This window comes from Solea solea, chromosome 5 (genome assembly GCF_958295425.1).
Source record: "Solea solea chromosome 5, fSolSol10.1, whole genome shotgun sequence".
Classification (NCBI taxonomy): Eukaryota; Metazoa; Chordata; class Actinopteri; order Pleuronectiformes; family Soleidae; genus Solea; species Solea solea.
In genome coordinates this window covers 23,893,044-23,918,608 of record NC_081138.1, presented here as the reverse complement: position 1 = coordinate 23,918,608, position 25,565 = coordinate 23,893,044, and the positions used below count along the sequence as shown (strand labels likewise).

At 40.8% G+C, this 25,565-nt stretch overlaps 1 protein-coding gene and 2 non-coding genes across 3 annotated transcripts; 2 read left to right on the top strand and 1 right to left on the bottom strand.

The window, feature by feature from the left end:
* Positions 1-1,527: 1,527 nt before the first annotated feature.
* On the top strand, positions 1,528-25,565 carry tpcn2 (two pore segment channel 2). Its single transcript, XM_058630012.1, has 25 exons — positions 1,528-1,886; positions 7,740-7,795; positions 9,362-9,438; positions 9,816-9,993; positions 10,119-10,235; positions 11,230-11,336; positions 11,685-11,757; positions 12,212-12,311; positions 12,401-12,466; positions 12,577-12,641; positions 12,891-12,982; positions 13,371-13,452; positions 13,956-14,045; positions 14,867-14,986; positions 15,735-15,794; positions 15,922-16,050; positions 20,668-20,714; positions 20,820-20,919; positions 21,874-21,945; positions 22,048-22,121; positions 22,472-22,577; positions 22,876-22,958; positions 23,052-23,133; positions 24,022-24,113; positions 24,203-25,565. The coding sequence occupies exons 1-25, from the start codon at positions 1,736-1,738 to the stop codon at positions 24,276-24,278; spliced, it is 2,295 nt and encodes a 764-aa protein (XP_058485995.1). The 5' UTR covers positions 1,528-1,735; the 3' UTR covers positions 24,279-25,565.
* Positions 5,141-5,241, top strand: LOC131460151 (U6 spliceosomal RNA). Its single transcript, XR_009240335.1, has one exon. It is a non-coding gene; the product is annotated as a U6 spliceosomal RNA (small nuclear RNA).
* trnal-caa (transfer RNA leucine (anticodon CAA)) lies at positions 14,231-14,341 on the bottom strand. The gene is made up of 2 exons: positions 14,304-14,341; positions 14,231-14,276 (listed from the first exon to the last, which is right to left on the bottom strand). It is a non-coding gene; the product is annotated as a tRNA-Leu (tRNA).

The window sequence follows — 25,565 nt, the reverse complement described above, 5'->3', positions numbered from 1 at the left end:
GATCTGGTCACTTTTGTTTTTGTTGCCTTTTTTCTCCACGGAGCTCCCGCTACAGTTTCAGAGGACATCGTTTTTTACGACACCACCATAAACGTCCATCCATTGTCTGCCGCTTTGTCCTCACTGTCATAAAAACTCACCGCTGACGCTCCCCTCTCCTGGCCACGTGCATTTGTTTTCAACAGAGCTGGTGACACAAGCCGTGGAGCTTGTCCATTCTCTTGTGTTTTTCAGTTTTCACCATTTGTACAAAAGCCAGTCTGATGTGAACTCATTTGGTCAGACAGTAGTTTCCTCTTCCTCACTTCCTCCAACAGTTGTTTTCTCTTTTTTGCCAACTCTGCCATAATGAACATCTAAAATAATGCTGTAGCTGCCTTGATCTTATAGTTGGTACCTGGTTAGGTGGTGTCTGTGTAGTAACATGAAGCAAGACCTCCTGACTGAGGACCGCAGGTCGGCAGCCCTAATCTTGCACGGCTGATTTTCCTCTAAAAGACAGTAGGTGTAGTGGAGATAGCTATTTAGACATCAAAATATGACTCCGAAGCTGTTAAAATAGGGTAAAAAATGCTGCATAAACAGTTGATGAGCATTCACAATGTTACCGTTTGCACAGTCTGTAGGATTGTATCTACAGGGGACCATGATCGTCAGTACAGAATTAAAGGACAATCCAATAGTTGGAACAGTAAATGATATTTATCTGTAACTGTCAATCATACATTTTATCATATTAAAGATCCTGCTGTGAAGAAGAAGTGGTTTGGTTCCTCTTATCTACATATGATAATAATTAGAAAATAAAAATAACTGGCCAGATTCTCGATTTTAAGCCCAATTATCCTGTAGTGTGAGGGATTAACGGATATGATTTTAACATCATCGGACGCATCAGAATCTTCCATGATATCAATCGTAAGTATTGAACATTTGATATTAATGACTGAACAGTGATTGGGATAACCAATACGAGCGGGTTGATGTTTCTATGTAGAACCATGACTCGTACAAGCCAAGTTGATTCCGTCTTCTCAGGCACGACTGCATCCACAGTGTTTCTGCACACAACAGCTATTAAATATTAACGACACAGACTCTCCGCCTCCATGTCTGTTTATACTCTGAAGTTGCGTTAAGTCACGCGAGTTTCCGTGAGAATCTCCTCCCTGAAATTGTTTGAATTTGAAAATGTTTGAAATTAAGGATTGTCTAGCATGTCTAGTTATGTTTGTTGTGTGATCTCCCTTGTTTTTTTGTGGTTTTTTTACATCAAATCACGTTTGAAAATCTTACATACTGCAGCTTTAATGCATCAACTTTCATGGGGTTTTGTTTGAGTTTGAGAGACTTGAGACTCAAACTAGAATCTTCTTTATATCGTCGTCCTCTGGTTGTCTTCTGCCTTCACAGCGCTGCCTCTGCTCTGCGTGTGTGTGTGTGTGTAGGTGGAGTTTGTGTTTTCAGTAAAGAGTGTAAAGTGAAACTTGAGGACGGGAGAGGAGGAGGAGGAGGAGGAGGAGTGAAGCAAACCGGAGCGGCCACTTCCTAAAAACAAATTCCGACGCGCTCTGTTCGAGACTTGTCATGTTGTTGTCGCACACCTTTAACCTTGTACCGCCACTGCCTGTAGTACAGAAGAAGTGAGTACAGCTCCACAGCTGTTTCACTCCTGTACTGTGAACTCCGTGAGGAGCGCGCTGCGGTCACTGTGAACACTTTTTTATTTACCTTCATGGAAACGGACAGTCTGCTGAGCGGCAGTGTGAACGGAGCCTCCCCGGGCTATGGCTCCCGGCCGGGCCCAGGGCAGCGCGGGGCCCCCGAAAAGAGGCGAATGTCGTACTCGGTCGCCGGGGAGTCGTGCAGTGTGGAGAGGGGAGCAGGTGAGTGAGTGAGTGAGGACGAGGTGGAAGTCAGTGGCGTAAATAAGACGAGAGAAGTGACGTAAGGACAGTGTGTGTGTGCATGGAAGTCCTTTATTTCCGACACCTTGACAAACAAATCCAGTAAGTTATTCCAAATAAGAAGATATTTTCAATGACAAAGGCCTTAAAAAAAACTTCTTCGTTTTTATGGGTCCTGGTTGGTTTTTGGAAACCATTACAGAAAAAACAACAACCTGAAATCAGATTTCCACCCTCCAGTGTGGGCTGTCCACACTAAAACCAGTCCAGGTAAATCCACTTAAGTTTTTTTTTTCATATCCGAATTGGATTTGTTTCCTGAAACCCAAAAACCCAAAATCGGAAAAAAATCTGAAATCACCACTCTTGTGGACAACCAACTTTTGGAAAACGATGACATCCTAATCAGACATTTCTCTTGCACTTGCGTTCACTTATCTTCGTTGTCTTCATATTCTTGTGTTTGAAGATTGTTTTTGGCTTAATGATAACTTTTATTTTCTTTCCTTAGTCATCTCTTAACATCTCTGGGTTTGGTGTACTGTGTGGATATGGCCTTATACCACTTTCTAAAGTGGTTTGAAATGAGATTCAATTCACATTTCAACATGTGTCTGAGTCTTAAGAGAAACTCACTCACTCATCTTCTACTGCTTTATCCGCCACATGAGGGTCACAGGTGGGGAGGTCGCTGGTGCCAATCCCAGCTGACATAGGGCAGCTGACCCTGGACAGGTCGCCAGTCCATCGCAGGGCCACATAAAGACAAACAACCATCCACTCACACACCTACGTGTGTCCAATTTGTCTAATCCCTAAATCTGCATGTCTTTTGACTGTGGGAGGAAAAACACACACACACAAGTGGAGAACATGCAAACTCCATGTAGGAAGGCCCTTGTTCTGACTGGTCGTGAACCCTGGTCTTCTTGCTGCAAAGCCACCACGTGTAGCCCAGGTGGTGGAGGTGTCAAACTGAAATGCTTCTCATTCACTTGAATGCAGCAGCAAACTACAATGTGGGTCCTTTGCCTTGCTTTGCTAAATATTTAAATACATCCTAATCGGGTTTTTGCGTTAAGCTTGAACTCCATGATTCTTTAGGTTGGCCAATAAATATCTGTGTATCCCAGGGACTATTACTCAATACTTACACTCACATTATTACACAATGGACGTCACACGATCAATGGGCAGCTAGTGTATACCATTTTAAATTTAGTCTGTGGCTATTTATTGTTAGTAAAGGTTAAAGAAAGTGCATACAATTTACAACTCTAATAATGACTTACTGGATTTTTTTGTGGCACAATTGGGCTTCCATAGAGAGGTGACAGATGTCAGCCCATCTCTGGTGGAACAATATTCACACCCTATGGTTATTTAATCACATGTTACTCAAACATAATTCAACAAAAAATGGTGAAACCAACCAACATGTGAGCTATGAACCCCCAAATAACCCCGTCACTACTTCTCTGGATTGTTTACAGAGGTTTTACTAGGGACTTTCATTGAACTTGTCACGCCAAAATTAACTCAATAATTTAGTTTTGGTATATTATAAGATCAAACAAAAGTTTGTCTACTGACCAACTTTGCTGGTAGAGTTTAATTTAAAGAGGGTTCTAAAAAAAAGAAGCTACTTTCCAGACATTTTCCAGAGGTCATTTTGGAAAATGGTTTTCTGTTCATTTATGACAAATGCAGATATGACAAATGGAGACAGTCTGGGTCAGATGCAACAATAGCAGCTTAAGTTATTCAGCTGTTTTTAGGGCCCCCCTCTCATCGCAGGGCCCCTTTGCCTACCCTGTAAAAATGCCCCTGATTATTTATTACTATGAAGTACAGGTTTATTTATCAGGAATTTTAGGCCCACAATGGTTTATAATGGAATATTTTTTAATGATTAATTAATGGGATAGTTAAGATTTGTGTCTGTGGTTGAGGTACTTACATTTGATTTTTTAAGCCTCCAGTAAAATCTGTGACAGCTATTTCTAATGTAACAAAATAATTTCTATTGGTTTTACACAATCACATAATGGACCGATCATCCCAGATTTAGCCAAATTACAAATGTTAATTTGCGTACACAAATTCATACAGCATACACAAAAAGGCTGCATTGGCACTGCACTGAAGAGAAAAGGAAAAAGAAAGTGAGAGAGAGAATAAATATATAAATAAATGAAGATACATAAATAATAATCTAATATGACCTTTTGCGTAGAGTCAGGGTTAGGTCTGCCTTTCGTGCAGCAAGTCAACAAGCTCACCAGGAAGATAAACGAGGAAAGGCTGCAAAGATATCACATGATGAAATGAATTCAACAACAGTGTTTTTGTTTCCACTCCTACGCTCACGTAGAGAACTACGATTATTATTATCTGGATCACCAGGAACAGAGGTGTGACTCTTAGACGTCAATCAATGACATCGATGAAGACGGTGAAGGCTGACTTTGTACCAAGAGTTGATAATGTCGCTATAGTAACAGTGGCGTGGTGTGGTTGGCTGTACTCTGATCAAAAAAAATGCCAGCAATGGAGAAAACATCCTTGTCCAAAAGCTCTGTTTGGCACTGTTGCTTGGGAAGTTGAAAATTTCTCAACATCAGCTCATGACACAGTCCCATTCAAAGTGAATGAGCGTTGTTTCAGTTGATGTGAGTGTGTGCATGGCGTTAAACTTCAGGTTCCTTAACTGATTGCGTTCTGTGATGTAACAAATGCTGGTTCATTGTATTTTGTATGAATCTGTAGGTTGGTTGTCGTGGAGGAAAATGCTTATGCTGAGTTCTACTATCTTGACCTTGTTCGGTAAACTACCTAATGTATATTTCTGGACTTCAGCAGCTAGAGCACTAGGTCTACTGCTCGACTTTTTTAAAAATGTTCCTAGAATGAAGTCAGAATTTGGTAAAAGTGCTTCCTCCTTCTATGCACCATGGACATGGACTGAGCTGCAAATCATCATTTCACCACAGACACCTTTTTAGTGCACCGTTGTTTTACAGAACCCTTTTTTGAGGGGTTCAGATTGAGGATCTAGTTGGTATGGCCTGTATACTTCTGCACTTTACTTTTGTTATGTCTCTCTTTTTTAATCTCCTTTAACTACTTCCTTTTAGCTTTTATACTCTGTTGTGGGTTTTATACCTGACATAGTTTTGTCTCTGTAAATATTTGTACTATTTGTGCTGCTATCTTGACCAGGACTCCCTGGAAGAATAGATCTATGTGGTACTTCAGTAAAATTACAAGATGCATGCAAGCATGGCCCCTGTGCAAGGATGACACGGAAATTTGTGAAGTGTTCCTTATTTTTGGACAGCCCATGGCCAAGTGGAAAGGGAACTTGGATTGTAAGTGGAGGTTTGAGGTTCAATTCCCCACCAAGTCAAAAAAGGGTAAGCAAGATATCCAACCCCCATTGCTCCGCAGGTGCTGCTCAGTGACTGTCCACTGCTTCTAATTCTAGGAAGGTTTCTAGTAGAAGATGAGTTAAAGGATAGATAAAATAATGTTAGGGCTCATGTTGTCGACCATATCACCATATTAATACATTATAACTCACAGGGAAGTGTAATAATCTTTCATTTAAGTAACATCAGTGGTGTCAGAGTGGAGTGCAGTCTGCAGGATTCTTCTCACAGCATCTCTGTGGTGTTTTCACACTTGACTGCGATGTGTGTCGGAGTGTGTCAGCAGTGTTGTGTTACAGCCGTTGTAAGTGTCGCCCTGTCATTAGCTCCCACCACCACCACGATGACACTTCCTGTTCAATGTGTGAGTGCGCGGCCACAACTGAGTCATGATCTCTGTGTTAGTGTAACTGTCGGGTGGAAAGTTGAAGTCACTCACACACAATCATCTGACAGATGAGGAGTAACGTCCTTACTAGGGCTGAACAAGTGTTCAAAGTTTTATCAAAACTGCAACACGGTCACCTTTATTTTTCAAATCACAGGAGTTGCCAAAATGACATCACAATCACATTCGACAGACTGAAGAAAACACCTTTGTTTCTCACAGATCTGTGCGAATATCACACTGTAATCATTTAAAATAACTTATTAAAATAAAAATTAGATAAACGTTGTAAAAAGTACAATTCCCTTTCATATAGGAATGGTAATTTCAGAAATAAACACAATTAGATATTTATTCAAAATCATCCTTACTTTATGTTTCTAATACAGTATCTTATATAGGGCTGCAACAATTCATTGATTTCTAAATGAATATTCAACTATTTTGATTTGATTAAAACAAGTTTATCTTATTTTTCAGCATCTTAAATGTGAGTATTTTCTGGATTCTTTGCTCCATATAACAAATAAATCATTAAAACTGAATCATATTAGTTTCCAAAACATCATCATTCCCAGGTTTGGTGAACACATTCTCCGAGATGTTATCGACAGATTAATCTACTACGACAATAATTGTTAGTCGCAGTGTTAATCTAATCTAATCAGATGAGAACAGCCACTAATTCTCTTTCAAACAGATCAGCTGTTAATGACAGTTGTGCCGATGCATTGGGATGTTTCTCACTGATCTTTCAATCGCAGTTTGAGTTACAATGTTTATTAACTTCAGTCTAAATTAAAATGTAACGGAGCATTTACATGAGTCACTACTCTATTCAGGTTTTCTTCAAGTGTGTTTATATAAGGTTCTGAGGGGAAAAGCTCATTTAAGCCACTTTACTGTATTCACCACGTTATCTTGCTGTTTGGCAGCTTTTCCTAACTGAAAACCATAGAGAGTAGAAAAAGGAAAATCAGCAAATGACTGTGTGCTGGATTAGGATGTTAAAGATAAACACTTGTTGTTTAATTGTTATAAATTAATTGTGTGTGTGTGTTTCATTTTTTAGGACCTCACTTGCACATGTGTAATTATGTTTTATACCAGCAGAGGGCGTACATCAACCAAACTACTAACATAACTAGCTGCAGAAGAAGTCAAAGAAACTATTTGGGTATGTTTAAACCCTTTTGAATGGTGGTGAAAAGCAAGTGCATCACGATTCACCAGGTTTGCCAGGGAGGCTGCAGCTTCTCTGCAGCTAGACCTAAATACTCACAGAGAATGTGTTTGTGTATTTAAAATGGTTTGGTCTGCTTGATCACCTATATTGGGTTCGGGTGGAGGAGAGTTGTTCCCACGGCAATTTACCATGGGTGCACCTGGGGCACAGAGGGTTCATTTAAAACCATTTTGGGCCACACAGTTGGTGAAGTGGGGTTTGTGACCCGTGTGTGTGGGGGTTTTCTCCGGGTTCTGCGGTTTCCTCCCACAGTCCATAGACATGCAGATTTGGGGATTAGGCAAATTGGACACTGGATGAGAGTAGGTGGTTGTTTGGCTCTGTATGTGTCCCTGTGATGGACTGGTGACCTGTCCACGGTGTGACCCCGCCTATCGCCCTATGTCAGCTGAGATTGTCACAGCTCCCCCCGTGACCCTCTTGTGGAGGATGGGGCAGTAGAAAATGGATGGATGGGCTTGATAGCGGTTTTTAATTCTTGTTAAAAACACCTTCACTGCAGCGCTCAGGGTATTTTTTTTTCCCACTTATGACTTCAGGAATAAAAACAAACATTCCCTTCAGCTCTCAGTCCAACCAGTTCCACAGACAAACACACATCAGCTGGTTTGTGTTTGCTGGAGAGCAGGATCCCTGTCAGGATCTCCATGCAGTCATGACTACACACAGTGTTTCAGGACAGTAGACAGACACCAGTGTGGGTTATGTAGAGTTCTGTTAAAGGTCTGTTACTGATACCATGGTCCTGTTATTCTCACTGTCCACAGATGAGGAGGAGCTGTACATCCAACAAGCCGTTGTATTCATAGAGGACGCCATACAGGTGAGTGCAATGACTTTACTTTTCTTTTTCAAACTAAACAAAAGTCAAAGTGAGTATAGTCGCGACAAAGAATCGATGTGTAATCAAACAGTAAATTCAACTATTTTGATAATAAATGAATTGATTACTTGCTTCTTATGAGCCTCAGCTTGTAGTCTGTCGCAGCTTCAAATATTTTATTACTATCTGTTTTCTCTGCTCTTCTATGACGGTGAACTGAATCTCTTTAAACCAGACATTCGAGGGCGGCGTTATTTTGATGTTCTGGGAAACTGATCGGTATCATTCAGTATTTGTAGACTAGAATTTAAAATAAGTACAATTTTAATTTATTTCTTATGATATTTTAGTTGTGGTGATGATGGCGTTGCTCATTGTGTTGTTTTCATCCTGTGAAGCCCTTTGAGGTGCATTGCTTTGTTTGAAAGATCTTTTTTTCTTTTTGTCCACCGACAGCCTCACTTACCCTTTTAATCCACAAAGTTCACACTGACTGTAGTTTCTTTCCTCACGTTCAGGATTCATTTCCAAATATTGTTCTTCTCCTTAGTTACAGTGAGCTGCTGACTTTGTTTTTCCCCCCCAAGCTTGTGTTGGTTTAGGTAAATGAAACCCCCGTGAGTTATACACAGTGACGTTTACTGGCATTATAGTGATATACTTTTCCTGCGCTATTTTTGTCCACTTAAAAAAGGGCTCATCTAATAACATTTACAATGTTTTTAAGGATATTTGTGCCACTTTATCTTGACAGTAGACAACACTCCCTCACTGAAGTCCATAGAGAAAATCTGTATTTTAACTGCAGTTTTTTCCCAGTAAGTTTGTATTTTTTAGATAAAAACAAATGAGATAAAATAGATATTTCAACATCTATGTCATGTCATAACACATTTACAGTTACATTTAAGCAGTGTTGTACTCTAACAAAGTACAAATACTTTGTTAGTGTACTTAAGCACATGAACAACATTCGTGTATCTGTACTTTACTTTGTTATTTATAGAGTTGATAATGGTCTGTTATTTATATAGAGCTTTTCTAGTGTGACGAGCTGCTTTACACTACAGTTTGGTCATTCACCCATTCACACGCTGCATGATGAGGTTAAGTGTCTTGCTCAAGGACACATATAGACTAGCAGAGCCAGGAATTGAACCCACAACTTTCCAGTTGAAAGACAACTTGCCCTGCCACTGAGCCACCATGGCTCTATCCTAACTCCTCACCTTTTTAATACTTTTACTTCTGAAGCTAAAGTACATTTTATATCAGAAAATTACTTTTACAGTACTTAAGTACAGTAAATGTCATATACTTTAAGACTTTTACCTAATATTAGTAAAATTAAAAGTAGTGAAATAGTAATATTATTTAAAAAAAAATGACTTCAGCGTCTACCAAAATCATTTTCTGGTAAGATACTTGTACTTTTACTCAAGTATCCCTTTTAGGTACTTTATACAGGACTGCATTTAAGTGTACTGTGTTTTTCCTTCTTCTTTGTTTTGATATTTGTTTCCTTGATTTTTTTTAGTAATTACATTTATTTTTCCTTGCATATAGTACCGGTCCATTAACCATCGAGTGGATACCAGGTCGCTCTACCTGTATCGATGGTACTACTCTAAGATATGCCAGTGGTAAGTTACTACCTTCTCCTCCTACCTACTCAGGATTGTTGTGAATATCATTCTGTTATTTAATGTGCAGTAAGAAAAACACGTTTCTCTGTGCAATGAAATGCTTTCTTGCAAATGTCGAGTTAAAATAATAATGCAAAGAAATAGATAAAATACATAAATAGTTAAAGTAATAAAATAACCCACAATAAGGGCAGTATAATAGGAAATGCAACAGAATAGACATTTGCCTGCCAAATACAAGCCTGAATATAAAAAGTCCACAACAGAAAAACAACCTTTAACAAACTATGAATTCTCTGTACTTTAAACTATAACTCTACTCTGTCATTCATCCATTTGTTCATCCCCGTCTCCTTATTTTTCCTCTGTCTTAGGGGCTTGGGCCTGAGCATCGCAGTGTTGTTGCTGCTGGCCTTCGTGGAGCGCCCGTCCTCGTTGTCTCTCTCCTCAGACCCCCGATATCGCTCTCCACCCTTGGAGCCGCCCTGCGGCTTAACCGAGAGTTTCGAGCTGCTCTGCCTCGTCATCTTCACTCTTGACCTTATTGTCAAGGTAAACATGGCCAGTGTGGAAAACATACGGCCTGTGGAGTTTTCAAATAATCTGTTCTGGCTTTTAAAGTTATTGGCTTGGCTGCTTATTGAACCGTTGCTTTGCTCCATCTGTTCTGTCCTCAGAGCTACTTGATTGGCTGGGAGGAATTCAGGAAGAGCAAATGGCTAATTGGCTACACTGTAGTCCTCTCAGTCTCCATCATTGACTGGGTGCTGTCCGTCAGCATGGTGTGTGATGAGGTAAGGCGTTCTTCTCTCACTCTTCCTCTTACTTCATTAAGCACCACAGAGTGATGCTACCACTCCACAGAAGTCCACTAATATTCTAACAAGACAAAGGGACAACAGGTGTGCAGACAGTTTTACAGTAACTACAACAAGCCTCCTCCATATTGCACAACGAGCGCTCGTCGCCGCCCTCTGACTGTATTTATTAGGCGGGTGTTAAACACAGTCAAGAGTGTGGATTCTCCATTGGAGCATGTCAGGACTCGACAAAACCTGACAGGTCAGGCCTGGCTTGGACAAATATTTTAAAAGTGATTGAGTCAGGGGTTAGTCACCATGGGAAAACACATTTGTGTGTGAGTATTATATTGACACTGCAAGTGTCTCTACACAAACACCATGGTAACATGCGTTAATCTCTAACATGTAGCAAGGACTTTTCTAAAATCTCAATATTTAACAGAGGAGCCTGGAGACTGTGGGCCGTATTTTAGGTCAGTGACTGTCTGTGTGTAGCACGATCGGAAAATGAGTGTTATATTTACACTGCAAGTGTCTGTACACAAACACCATGGTAACAGCTGCTTGTCATAAAAATAGTAACCTAAACTCAATGTAGCAGCAGCAGCAGCAGCTCATATAAACTGCAGAGGAATCAGTTTGGAGTTAATAATTCCACATGAGACGTGCCATAACTGATTGGACAACTCTTCGAACACTGAAACATACTCTTGGCTTCTCTGCAGACGTTCTTACTCGTGCAAACAAACGTAAAAATTAATTACACTGTGCTTTCATTCAAAGTTTCACAATGCAATACATATTCAGGTGCTCTTTATGCATCTCATCCAAAGTGTTTGCCCAAATGGGCAGGAAAGGTTCAGTTGTCTTGTCTTTTCTCCTGAAGCAGGACGTTTTTGACAAAAAAAAACCCAGAACAGTGCAAAATAGGTTGCACAGCCCTCAAGAAACTTAACAAAAGTGTTCTTGTCTTTTTATTCATCAGAAACTGAGGGTGCGGCGACTGCTCCGGCCCTTTTTCCTCCTGCAAAACTCCTCGCTGATGAAAAAAACACTAAAGTGCATCAAAAGGACTCTGCCAGAGATTGCCAGGTACAGTATCTGACTCCTGTAAACTGTTGTTTACATTGTGTTGTGAGTGCAGTGTAGTGTAAACAGTCTGTCTGTCAGCAGCAAAGTGAAACCAATATATAATACATTTCATTCTATGTGTAAAGTTATTTCAGGCATCAGTGAAACTGGAGAAATGTTGCAGAACTTTCAGAAGAGACAGAAATGTAGTTAACATTTATGTTTTAACACACGCTACAGTATTTCATTCAAGAGATTTAAATAATTGGAAGACGAAAACATAGTTCTGGTATGACTGGTTCCTCCCTGCACTTGTTTTATAAAGCGAGAAGGAGGAAAGATCACACAGAGTCGTGTCTGTCTTTGCAGTGTCATCCTGCTGCTGGCGCTCCATCTCTGCCTATTCACCATGATCGGCATGCTGCTGTTTGCTAAAACTGAGGTGAGTTCACGCCAATGTGGCCAAGCCCTGATGATTACACAAGACTGTCCTGTACTGCTCTCATTAAAGCCTTCTTTGTTCTCACCTGAGGCTCCACGGCGCCGGGCCAGCAGCCACGGTGGCACGGGTTTGCTCAACATGCGTCAGTACGCTCCGAACCATTAGGTGGCATTTAAGGGAAATGTTGTACATAACGTCTGGGTTAGTGTTTTGTTTCCACACCTGACACATCTAATCAGGTGCATAAAGCGGTAAACTGTGTCTAAACCGTGTCTATTTGGTGTGGCAAGCAAAAAGAAAAACTCTTTATAAAGATAAGAGGCAGCTGGAAACAAAGAAAAACACTTGATAATTATTTCAAATGTCAAGACTAAACTAAAATGTTGTGCACTGCAGGAGCACTGAGTCCTGTCTGCTTCATATCAGAGTGTCAAATGTGTGTGTTTCTGTTCAGGATCCAAAGACTAACGGGGAGTGGAAGGCGTATTTCAGAAACCTGCCAAAGTCTCTTACCTCCCTGCTAGTGCTGCTCACCACAGCCAACAACCCAGATGGTGCGCTCTCTAGTTCAGTCACTGTTTATTTGATTCATCTGTCGTTATTCAAGGATCTCATTACTTCCTTTTTTACATCCATTTTACAGTGATGATTCCCGCCTATAAGCTGAACAGAGGCTACGCCATTTTCTTTGTCGTCTTCAGTGTGATCGGTAAGCAGCCAGCGCCAGTGTATTGTAGCTCGTTACCGGTGTATTCAAGCAAAATAAACGTTTTATCAAGTCACATATTTCACTGGCGATGGTGTTTTGCTTCTGTGTAGGCACCTATTGTCTGATGAACCTCCTGACAGCCATCATCTATAACCAGTTCAGGGGATATTTGCTGGTGAGTCAAACCTCTGTTATACTAACATTGACTTAACCATAAGACTAAACATAGAGGACTTTTAGTGTATAGAACAGTCAAGAAACGCTTAAAGTATGTGCTCTGCAAAAAGAAAGAAAATTAAAACAGATTCTAGGAGAATATTTGTTTATATTATGCTCCAGCTGTACTATGCACCTGCCTTGGGCTCATTTTTGAAACAAACAAAAACCAGTCAAAGTTAAACTCATAATTTATGTTTTTATCCAGATGTCAGTCCAAACGTCCATCATCCGGAGACGACTGGGGATCCGCGCTGCTTTCCAAGTCCTCAGCTGCCACGAAGCCCAAGATGATGCCGAGTGAGACACACACACACACATTGGGTCGGCGGTCTTGGTTGCGAGGGGATTTGATCCCCCATCACTACACTATGTCTGGGGTCATGGAGGTGGCTCAGCATGACACACCTCCAGGCCCTCAGACCTCTGGCCACTACCTTTGCTTTTTAATTTTTTGGACTTATTTACTTATTAAGGCTGAAGATACTTATAATTTAAGATAATTTTGACTTGATAATATGAAAGGTACTTTTTTCTTGTTTTAAGAAAACTTAACAAGTGCCATTGTGCACTGGCAGATAATTTTGCTTAAAACAAGTTAGTAGTTATATTTTCTTGTTTTTCTAGAGGGATTTTTTGTGCAGAAAAACACGCTCATGGTTCTTTCTTGTGTCATTTGAAATGTCAGGGAGCACGTGCGTGTTGATTCAGTGCTGCAGGTGATGTCCAGAGTGGAGATGAAAAGCTACTACAGAACAGCTGTCACTACGGTCAGAGTCCAACACACACAGCACCACTGCACACACTCTACCTCAGGCTGCATCTACTTTACTCTGTTTTTCTCTTAAAAAGTCTAAATTCTGCTCCGGACACCCATGCACTCTTCATTCTTTTTACCTTTTAGAGTCCTGAAAACAGAAGTTTGAAAACTCCTCTGATTTTATTTGACATTTCCGAGGCGGCACTTTAACCCCAGTGGGATCAATAAAGTTTCTGTCTATCTCGTGTGGATGACACATGTATTGACTTCCTGACTGGTTCTTATTGATCACAACTCTACTATCAGAAATCCTGACTCTGATTTGTCAACATTGTTTTTTTTTCTTTAATTATTTCTGTGTGTTGCTAGGAAGATCAAAAGTAAACATGAATCCAAGCATTTTCTAAGCATTTTGACTTGTTTTGTATTTCCAACTGAAATATGACCAGAATGGTGCATCCTGTGCTTCTCTTACTTAACTCTCTGCCTGTGAACGTCTCACACGGACTTCAGGAGGCGCAGCAGTATGCAGACGTCGGCTATATGAGTTTGGACCAGTTTCGCAAGATATTTGATGAACTGGATAAAGATCGCATCAAGGAGGTATATATATATATATACTATGTCTATATCCCATTCATTTAAAGTTACAATTCAGGTTTTTGGAAGAGTTTCACCTAATGACGGCTTTGCTTGCTTAAGCGTAAACCAAAATTATAGCGAAATCAGCATTTTTAGCATGCTGATACAAGGAGAGAGGTCAGGGTTACGAGATCAAAATCCAAACATGTCAGGAGTGGGATTTGAACCCACGCCTCCATTTGGAGACCAGAAGTCCCTTTGCTCAGGAAGGAGTGTGACCTTGAGTCTGGCGCCTTAGACCACTCGGCCATCCTGACCCTGTTGATCTGCTCTTGCCTTTTTTTGTAGATTAAATTCTTTTTGTTTAAATCTGAACAAAGAATTTTACAAAATAACACAACTGAACTAAATGATGGAGGCACCGTGATCTAAAATCATTGATTTTCTCTATGGACTCTGGTGTGAAGGAGTGAGGTTTACACAGCGACACACACTCTTCTTTTCTTGTAAGAAAAGACAATCTTTATGGCGAGAGGAAGCATCATATATTATTATTACGTTAAAATATAATAGACTCAAGGCCCTCTCACATCATCAATTTTATTTACATTAAGCATGAATACATTAGATGGACCCGAAGAAAACAAACCATTATGTACAAAAACAAACATGTGGAGTCAGGATCTAGTAATGATGAGCTGGTGCTTAGAAATTAAGCTCTCCTAAGGCTGGTTTAACAGCACTTCAAAAAACCTGAACTATTTAAGAGTATTTTATGTTCTTACATGTTTTTTTTTTATTAACTTCTCTGACTCTGACTGTGTGTGTGTGTGTGTGTCCAGCACCCTCCCTTGCCTCAGTACAACTCTCCAGTCCTGCAGAGACTCCAGACGATCTTCGGTCACTACTACTTCACTATAGCTGGCAATGCATTGGCACTCGCCAACGTCATTTGCATATGTGTAAGTTGAGCGTGCACGCACACACACATTCTTGAACAACCTTCAATTCTTAGTCCCTTACTCTAATCTTAACCATCACAACTAAAAGCCCTACCTTAACCCTTAAGGTAGGATGTGCAAAAAAGTGCATGTGTAATAGAGTCAATGACATGACAGTAAACATAGCCTGAGGGAAGAAACTGTCTCAATGGCAACAGCGCTCTGTAACCAGAAGGAGGAAGTTTAAACAGATCATGTCCAGGATGTGAGCGGTCTGCAGGGATGTTTGCATTTCCTGAGCCTGGAGCTGTACAGGTCCTGGATGGAGGGAAGGTCAGCACTGATGATCTTCTCTGCGGAGCTGATTGTCCGTTGCAGTCTAACCACACAGTGATGGAAGTGCACAAGACAGACTTTTGTGGCACTTTGAACTTCCTGAGAAGCCGCAAGAAGTACAAAGTCTCTGCTGGGCCTTCTTCTAGAAAGTGTCAACATGTGAGGACCATCTTAGATCATGCGAGAAGGTGCTTCCTGTGGTGCTCACAGTTGAAACTCTGAGGATGGTGAGAGGGGGGAGTGTGGGGGAGGTTCCTCTTAAAGTCCCGTCATCTCCACAGTCTTGAGCGGGTTTAGCTCCAGGTGGTTCTGAAATCACCCCACAACCATACAATTCACAGAAAGTCTAGGTCATGTGTTTAGGCCATAAATCAGGCGTAAGCATTTTGTGGGATAACCTTTGTGTGTGTGTGTGTGTGTGTGTGTGTTTCAGACCATCCTTGTACTCAACTCGGAAATGTCCACAGCAGAAAGAGACAACGTGGTCTTGGAGGTGAGTGAAGTGGACAATCCTCTCAGACTCAGCTCCTCCATAGGAGTCTTGTGGATTTTTTGGAATTTAGTTCCTTCAACTATGTTTATCGACACATGTCCGTCTGTCTCCCACCTCCGTCTGTCAGATCATCAACCTGTGCTTCATCCTCTACTACCTGTTTGAAATGTGTGTGAAGATCTTTGCCTTAGGGTGGAGAGGATACATTTCCTACAGGAACAACATCTTTGACGGCTTCCTCACCATCCTGCTACTGGTAACCCTGCTCTGCCTCCATACTCTCATTAGTGCCTGCAGCTGCAAGGCATTCTAGTGAGAACCCTAGGGTTCTCACTAGAATGCCTTGCGCTGCAAGCATCTCTTGTTATCCTGCGCGTTTATTAGTGCCTGCAGCTGCAAGGCATTCTAGTGAGAACCCTAGGGTTCTCACTAGAATGCCTTGCGCTGCAAGCATCTCTTGTTATCCTGCGCGTTTATTCTGCTTGATATTATTCTCGCGCCCCCAAAAGTTTGGCACGCTACTCCTCCTGCATCTTTGAGAAACCCCCAACACAAGTTATATCAAAATGTGCGCCTTGACCGGGAATGGTGTGCTATGACTTTTCTAAGATTTTCATATAACCATTGGGATAATATTTACAAAAAACTGAACAAAAATTAACATTGAAGTGGATGGGAGACCGAAAAAAACCAAGCCCGCTTTGGAGCATCACAGTGTCGTCATACTTTAACGTAGAAACGTGGTTGGAAGTTTAAACGGGTCACAAGACTTGGGACTTTTCTGACCTAAGTCGACATTTTGATACATGTTACGGTTTTTGAACTATCGCAGTTTAAGTTTTGTACTTTTTTTCAAAGCTTTCTGATTTTATAATGGGTGTGTGTGTGGTCGTTAGGTGTGAGCTAGAGTGACACACTCTAGCAAGATCCAGCAAAATAATCAGAAAAACTTCTAAACAAACTCTTCTCCTGCCCACAATTTCCAACCTACAGAGACAATTTTTACATCAAAATGTTGCCATGGTTGTCGTCTAACCCTGTGTGTGTTTGTCATGTTCATATGACTTGTAGTTTTTCTTAAAATCACCTCAAAGCACAGAGAACTCTGGTCACAGTCTCAATTCACTCCCATGTTAAAATGTCTGCTTTGGAGTTGTGGAAAATCAAGATGAGGGTGATTTTAAAACTGTGATTTCTCTGTCAATTCACGCCCGTTTGTCACAAATTTTGAGATGGGAGCTGCTGAAAGCCTCCTGGCGCTCACAAACCAAAAATGTTATCTCTATCATCAACCGTTCTTGAGATATGACAACTTTAAAACATGCTGTTTTCTCTGTGAGAATGGGAAACAGAGGGGATTGTGAATCTCTCTCTCTCCCTCTCTCCTGTCACTCCAGCAGTTTGCCCCGCCCCCTCCTCTGCCGGCCCTGATTACACACACCTGCTGACAATTAAGCCATGTGGACTATAAAAACTCCCTGTTCCCCTGTTTCAGTGCCAGTGTGTTTTCGTCCATGCCTGATCACCATAGCGCCTCGTCACAGCCCCAGAATCCTCAAGTTTTTGATCCTCTTGGTGAGCGATGCTTTATTTTGTAAGTTTTCTTATCATAGCCTGTTAGCTGATACCTTAGTTAAGATTTATAGCTTTTGTTTTCCTCCTTGGGAGAGATTTTTTGTTTGTTAATTTTCACAGCCTTTTAGGAACTCCAATCACTAGGCTTGTGACTTACCTTTTATTAGTTAGATCCAATCATTTATTTAGATTGCGTTTTGTTTTTTATCTCATTCTTAGTTGGTTAAGGATCGCCAATCATTAGGATTGTGCTTTTGAGTTAGCTTTTGTGTTGAAGTGTTTAGAGCCGTGTTTTCCTCCGTTTGGAGAGTTTTCTGTTTAAGTTTTACATGATAACCTTAGTCCGAGTATGTTTCCTCTTCGGAGTGATTTTTTTGTTCCGCGTTTATAGTTCCACAACGTTTCTCTTGTAGAGCGTTGCGCTCGCAATTTGTTATAGGTTTTCATAGCCATGCTTTTGTTTTTCCTCAGTAAAGAGGACCTGCCTTGAGAATTGTTTACGAGTGCCAATAAAGACAATTAAAAGGCCTCTGCGTCTGAGTCCTCTCTGATCCGTCTTGTTATCTCCTCTAAAACTTGGTGTTTTTAAAGGGTGAGTCCACCAAAATACCACTCTGTCTAAATGCTTTTAAAGGTTCAATCCACATTTTTAGATTTTATAACGCAGGTGTTCGGAAGGGGGAGGGGGCATCAGGGAGTGGGAGGGGTTTATGAGTTATTCTCTTTCAAAGGGTGTACCACTCAATCCTTTACCAGCACAAGTCCTGCACGCGAAGACACATGCCGCAAGAACTGCAGGCACACTCGAAATTTCGGCACGGAATTGCGGAAATCTAGTTCTGCTTGATATTATTCTCGCGCCCCCAAAAGTTTGGCACGCTACTCCTCCTGCATCTTTGAGAAACCCCCAACACAAGTTATATCAAAATGTGCGCCTTGACCGGGAATGGTGTGCTATGACTTTTCTAAGATTTTCATATAACCATTGGGATAATATTTACAAAAAACTGAACAAAAATTAACATTGAAGTGGATGGGAGACCGAAAAAAACCAAGCCCGCTTTGGAGCATCACAGTGTCGTCATACTTTAACGTAGAAACGTGGTTGGAAGTTTAAACGGGTCACAAGACTTGGGACTTTTCTGACCTAAGTCGACATTTTGATACATGTTACGGTTTTTGAACTATCGCAGTTTAAGTTTTGTACTTTTTTTCAAAGCTTTCTGATTTTATAATGGGTGTGTGTGTGGTCGTTAGGTGTGAGCTAGAGTGACACACTCTAGCAAGATCCAGCAAAATAATCAGAAAAACTTCTAAACAAACTCTTCTCCTGCCCACAATTTCCAACCTACAGAGACAATTTTTACATCAAAATGTTGCCATGGTTGTCGTCTAACCCTGTGTGTGTTTGTCATGTTCATATGACTTGTAGTTTTTCTTAAAATCACCTCAAAGCACAGAGAACTCTGGTCACAGTCTCAATTCACTCCCATGTTAAAATGTCTGCTTTGGAGTTGTGGAAAATCAAGATGAGGGTGATTTTAAAACTGTGATTTCTCTGTCAATTCACGCCCGTTTGTCACAAATTTTGAGATGGGAGCTGCTGAAAGCCTCCTGGCGCTCACAAACCAAAAATGTTATCTCTATCATCAACCGTTCTTGAGATATGACAACTTTAAAACATGCTGTTTTCTCTGTGAGAATGGGAAACAGAGGGGATTGTGAATCTCTCTCTCTCCCTCTCTCCTGTCACTCCAGCAGTTTGCCCCGCCCCCTCCTCTGCCGGCCCTGATTACACACACCTGCTGACAATTAAGCCATGTGGACTATAAAAACTCCCTGTTCCCCTGTTTCAGTGCCAGTGTGTTTTCGTCCATGCCTGATCACCATAGCGCCTCGTCACAGCCCCAGAATCCTCAAGTTTTTGATCCTCTTGGTGAGCGATGCTTTATTTTGTAAGTTTTCTTATCATAGCCTGTTAGCTGATACCTTAGTTAAGATTTATAGCTTTTGTTTTCCTCCTTGGGAGAGATTTTTTGTTTGTTAATTTTCACAGCCTTTTAGGAACTCCAATCACTAGGCTTGTGACTTACCTTTTATTAGTTAGATCCAATCATTTATTTAGATTGCGTTTTGTTTTTTATCTCATTCTTAGTTGGTTAAGGATCGCCAATCATTAGGATTGTGCTTTTGAGTTAGCTTTTGTGTTGAAGTGTTTAGAGCCGTGTTTTCCTCCGTTTGGAGAGTTTTCTGTTTAAGTTTTACATGATAACCTTAGTCCGAGTATGTTTCCTCTTCGGAGTGATTTTTTTGTTCCGCGTTTATAGTTCCACAACGTTTCTCTTGTAGAGCGTTGCGCTCGCAATTTGTTATAGGTTTTCATAGCCATGCTTTTGTTTTTCCTCAGTAAAGAGGACCTGCCTTGAGAATTGTTTACGAGTGCCAATAAAGACAATTAAAAGGCCTCTGCGTCTGAGTCCTCTCTGATCCGTCTTGTTATCTCCTCTAAAACTTGGTGTTTTTAAAGGGTGAGTCCACCAAAATACCACTCTGTCTAAATGCTTTTAAAGGTTCAATCCACATTTTTAGATTTTATAACGCAGGTGTTCGGAAGGGGGAGGGGGCATCAGGGAGTGGGAGGGGTTTATGAGTTATTCTCTTTCAAAGGGTGTACCACTCAATCCTTTACCAGCACAAGTCCTGCACGCGAAGACACATGCCGCAAGAACTGCAGGCACACTCGAAATTTCGGCACGGAATTGCGGAAATCTAGTTGTTATTATTATTATTATTATTATTATTATTGACATAATTCTATCTCCATAAAGGCCTTTGCACACCAGCCCTTGTTTGACCCTGTATCAAATAAATGTGCTTTCACATCGATTAAGGAATTTTCCTGGAACAAAATTAAGTTAGCTGTACACATCTAACACTGCTCTTATAACAACATTACATAAAAAATATTTAGAAAAGGGTAAATATGCTTTTTACAAAGAAACAGGCCCTTCCTCAAACCTCTAAACTGTCTGACAGGTATCTTGTTTTTGCCTTTAAGTACAGGTTGTTTTGCCAGTGGCAGTTAACAAAAGCTAGTTCAATCCCCCTGTTTTTCCACTTCCTCCTTTATTGACTGTAATCACATGAAAGATGATGCCAAAAAACGTCTTGGGAAAACACTAACAATTGAACAAATGAACTATTTAATGACGTTCAAAGTGAGATGTCATGTAAATACTGTATTGTCACGATTCATCACTTTTAGTTTTCAACACTGGTCTTTTTTTCCCTCCCTCAGGCTCTTCAGATCACTATTTTTGTCACCTACAGGCTCCCTTATAACTGGTGGGGTTTTTTCAATTTTGTAAATGTTGTACATTTAACTGCAACTTTGCTGCCTACGATGTAGTCATTGTGTGTGTGTGTGTGTGTGTGTGTGTGTCATAACAGGAACACACCCTCACAGCATGTCGTGTCTCTGTGGGAGATGGTCTGCTTGGTCAACATGCTGATCGTCTTCCGCTTCTTGCGCATCATTCCAGACATTAAGGTACGCGGCAGACACAGGGAGATGGTGCAGGGAGACGTCACTGAAACACTGACACTCACCTCCATCCACTTTAAATCCAATGCAGAAACATATGAAGCTGCCTCACCTGTTTTTTATTTGTTTTGCAAGACACAAACTGCCATGCTCTTTAACGTGTTTTAGTTATTTACATATTTTTTAATGTCTAATCGGAAGAAAACATATACAATGCCACACCCCCAATATAATCAGTTCATTGCAACCTGATGTGCGAGGATTCTGCTCGTTTTGTTGACACTGTTGTCAACATCTCTCACGTACAATCTAATGATACTACGATGAACTAAAACAATAATATGATTTATATAAGATATTTTCCCCCAATAACCCAATTTTCCTTTCTTATCTTTTCCACAAGGTACAATCAGCAGGTGTTTAAAATCATTGATGCATAATTCCATAATAACCGTTCAGTATATTAGGTTACTTAAGTCATTTTAGTGAGAGAACGACTCTGGATTTAGTTGGAATGATCACTACTCCAGCACAAGTGACAACAAGTGACACAAGAGAGCTTGAGAGAATGTTCCAATCATAAAATGAGATAAAGTGACGAGCATATTATTAAGATATTGTAGACTTAAGCAGTAGTGGAATGTATTTGTGACGTGGTTGAAAATCTGTTTTTATTCCGTGTTCCTGCTGACGGCAATGTTTTCAATGACTGACCATGCTTGCCAAATGCTGATTCTAGGCACTAGGGGGCAGCAGAGAGGGCGTACAGTTTAAGCAGTGCTGCCTATAGATCAGAAACCTGAACTGTAACTCTAAGAATATGAAAACTAAGCAGCAGCTAACAGTTTGAATGGAGTACAGTCATGTTATCAGTGTTCCCAAATTTACCACAACCACATCACCATAACACAGACTTTGATTTGTCTTTCATACGTTCCATTCTGGGCTTTTTTTCTTTAGCTCATGGCATTGGTTGCCAGCACACTCATGGACCTGGTGAAAAACCTCAGAGCATTCGCAGGGATCCTGGTGGTGAGTGTCCTACATCAGTTAATCCTACATCATGTCTATGATAAGGAAGTGTGTGGAACGCGAGGAGGAGAGGCTGACATCCTGTCCATGCTCTCCGTGTAGGTGGTGTACTACGTGTTTGCCGTGTTGGGCATCTGGCTGTTTGAAGGCGCCATTAAACCTCCTCCAGCGTCCAGGTAGCGTATGACGTCATCTGCAGTGAGAACACGTGACAGAGTCGAGTCCAGACAGGACACAGCTCGTCACATAAAACACGACATACAATGCAAGAAAAGTCACTAAAGTTTCCATTGCACATTATTGTCTCATACTATTATATACAGCAGTTCTTCTTTGTTTCTTAAGTCAGGAATGTTATTTTAAAAGAAGATGGGTAAGAAGATTGGATCATGGGGTCAAAAAGCTGATGGGGCATCCCTAGTTTTAACCTCAGAGAAAATACAGCTGAAGCTTTGAATTGAATTCAACAGTCAAGTCAGAAAAAATACAACACTTTTTCCTCATTGTGTGTGTGTGTGTGTGACAGTGTGATCTCAAATACCTCCATGGCGAACATCACTTCTAACTTCAGTGTGGAGTGTGGCACCTATGAACAGCTTGAATACTGGCCAAACAACTTCGACGACTTTGCTGTGAGTATCGAGAAGAGTCTGACGTTTCATTGTTGTGTTTCACTCCGCTCTCCTTAACTTATAGTGATAGTTTAGGTTTTTCACAGTGTGGTTGTATGATTTAATGACGGCACACTCGGTGCTGACTATGCCGTGTGCCTGCTTAACTTTATAATATAAGAATGCTTGCCACTTTGTTTCTTTTTTTCGTCAGCACCTATTGTGCTCATATGGCCACAAAATAACCTGGACTTTCCCTTTAACTATTGGCACAGTGATGAAGGCTGGTTTGTTGGTCCCCTCCCTCTTTCTCTCTTAGGCGTCCCTCATTTTACTGTACAACGTCATGATAGTGAACAACTGGCAGGTTTTCATCGAGGTGTACAGCAGATTCACCACAGAGTAAGACCCAAATATGCAGCACGAGCAGCAGCTCATGGTGGTGATGGGATTCATGTTGATGACACTGTGTCTCCTTTTTTCCCCCCCTCTCAGGTGGGCTAAGGTCTACTTTGTGTGCTGGTGGCTCACCTCCTCCGTCATGTGGGTCAACTTGTTTGTGGCGCTCATCTTAGAGGTGAGTTCACTGCGACGACACATTTGTTTCTTATAAGATCGCTTCGAGCAAACAGATATTAAAGGGCAGGAAAACAAAAACATCATTTCATTTGTATCCAATGCAGAGGTCTCAAACTCGCGGCCCTCCAATAAATTCCATGCAGTTATGAGTTTCTGTACTTTTTTGTATGATAAATATGTTTTTATTGTGAACTATACATTGTTCCATGTCAACAAAGACACTTTTATTGGGAAGTATTGTCACAAATATTCTTATGGGAATGTCATTATCAACACATATTGCCTACCCCGACTTGTGTTTTTCATGGGCTCAGTGGCCCCCAGGTTATTTGAGATTGAGGCCCCTGATCCGATGTATCCTAACTGTCCATTTAATTGCAATTTCTTATAGAGCCAGCAGAGCTACATTTCAGACTATACCATACTTGATTTTTTTATGACCTGCAATTTGTTTAAATTATTTGGAAACAACAAACACACAAAAATCACAGATTCACTAAAATATAATCATGATGTCCTCATTTCTGATATTATTTGCCAGAAGCAATAAGTGCTGTTCTCTTTTTATTCATATTACCGGTGGATGAAAACACATGCTCAGAGTGCACCGGTGTTCCTGACACGCATATATTTATGAGCCAGAGACAGTTATGATTACTTTGTGCACCTCATGTCTCTCCACCAAAGAGTCTCCCTCATGCAGACTTGCATCTCTGTCACTGCTGTTGCTGCCTTTGCTGAAGTCACTCTTAAAGTTCCCCCCTTAAGCACACTCGTACCGTCATTTTGATATGGTAGGAAAAAGCCCTCTGCTGGATCCTAAGACTTTAAAACACCTCCCAACAACATAAAACCTCTTTTTCCCCCCCCGCTCGTTCCCAAACAGAACTTTACCTACAAGTGGGACCGCAGTCACAGCTGCTCTGTTACAGATGTGGAGAGGATCAGATATCAAACCTCTGTTCAGCTCATATTCCGGTGAGTATTAAGCGCCGCCTCTGACGCTGCAAGTCCTTCAGCTGCAATAATCTTAACCGTTCACTCCTTCCTCTCGTCTCCGTCTGCAGGGAGCAGATCCAGGAGCCTACAGAAGAGGAATTAATGTGTCAACTACACCAACACCCACACTTACACATACAATAGACACACACACTGTGTGGTATATGCACTGAGAGGTCAAAGAAATGTACTACTTGTTTATTTTAATGTGTATAATATGTATATCCGCAAATTGACATGGAGCTACTCTGATGGTGTCGCTATCAACCAAATCCTCATCAGTGGAACAAAAGGTGCAGGTCCTTCCCAGGTTGTTGACGCCAACACTGACCACTGAAATTCAGGAAAGTAGTCAAGCAGTGTGAACAAAGGGCAAATCTAAATGTCACCAAAGGAAACAGAAATCACCTCGTCATGGTCCTCAGCTAGAACTTAAAAGTCCCAGGGATGATTTGAAAGGAATAAGAGGTTTTTGGACACATAAGGCCATTTCAGTCCAGTCCACCAGGTGGTGTTGATGCACCATGTCATGATGTGGTACAGCAGTTTAGTTAGAGAGCTTAAGTTCTGAAGAAGACAACTAACTGTATGCCTCTTGGATGAGATGTGAAACACCTTTAACTTAATTAAAGCAAGTCCAGTTGTCTTTAACTAAACTACTGAAGATGCAATGACCTGGTGACTGAGAACCTTCACAGACATGAAGTATAGCGATGTCACTTTTGCTGTTGTGGAGGAGCTGATGCCATTGTGCTGCATTGTAATCCTGCAGTTGGTTTTTAGAAATTTTAAATGGTGCTCGTTTAAATACGTGGAACCAGGAAAATACAGCTTCTCCGTTTACCTCTATCATTTCTCGTTCCATCCAAGTGTTTTTCTCAAAACAGGTCTATTTGTAATGCAGAGATACCGTCTTTACGGTAGGCACCAAATGTGACTAAATGATGTGGAAGTTGTACAAGTACATTTGAGAATTGAAATAATTGGGGAAATGTGTGGAATACCCTGGGAAAAACAGTGATTAATCAGCACTCAAAGTTCCACTGCACACTATGAAACACAATCTCGATCATTGGGAAATGTTCTAAAATGCTTCTGTTGCACTTTGATGAGATGCACTTTCCTCACGGACCAAAACCTGGTCATTAGTTTACAGCGTGAAACGGATTCACTGAGATTATCCGTCACCCAAAGGCTCAGCAAATATGACCTGCCAGCCTCTGTGCAAGTGTAAAAAGGGATTAACGTCACTGTTATTTTTCTTTATTGAACCAAGTTTACTTTGTTTATAGAAATATAGTTTAAGAAAAAACATTACTTCAGGAAAATATTTTTGTACTTTTTTGTTGGGATATGTACAAGTTAAAAGTAAACATACAAATGTAACATCTGAAATATGTTGTGAAAGAATTGTGAACAAATATATTTTAA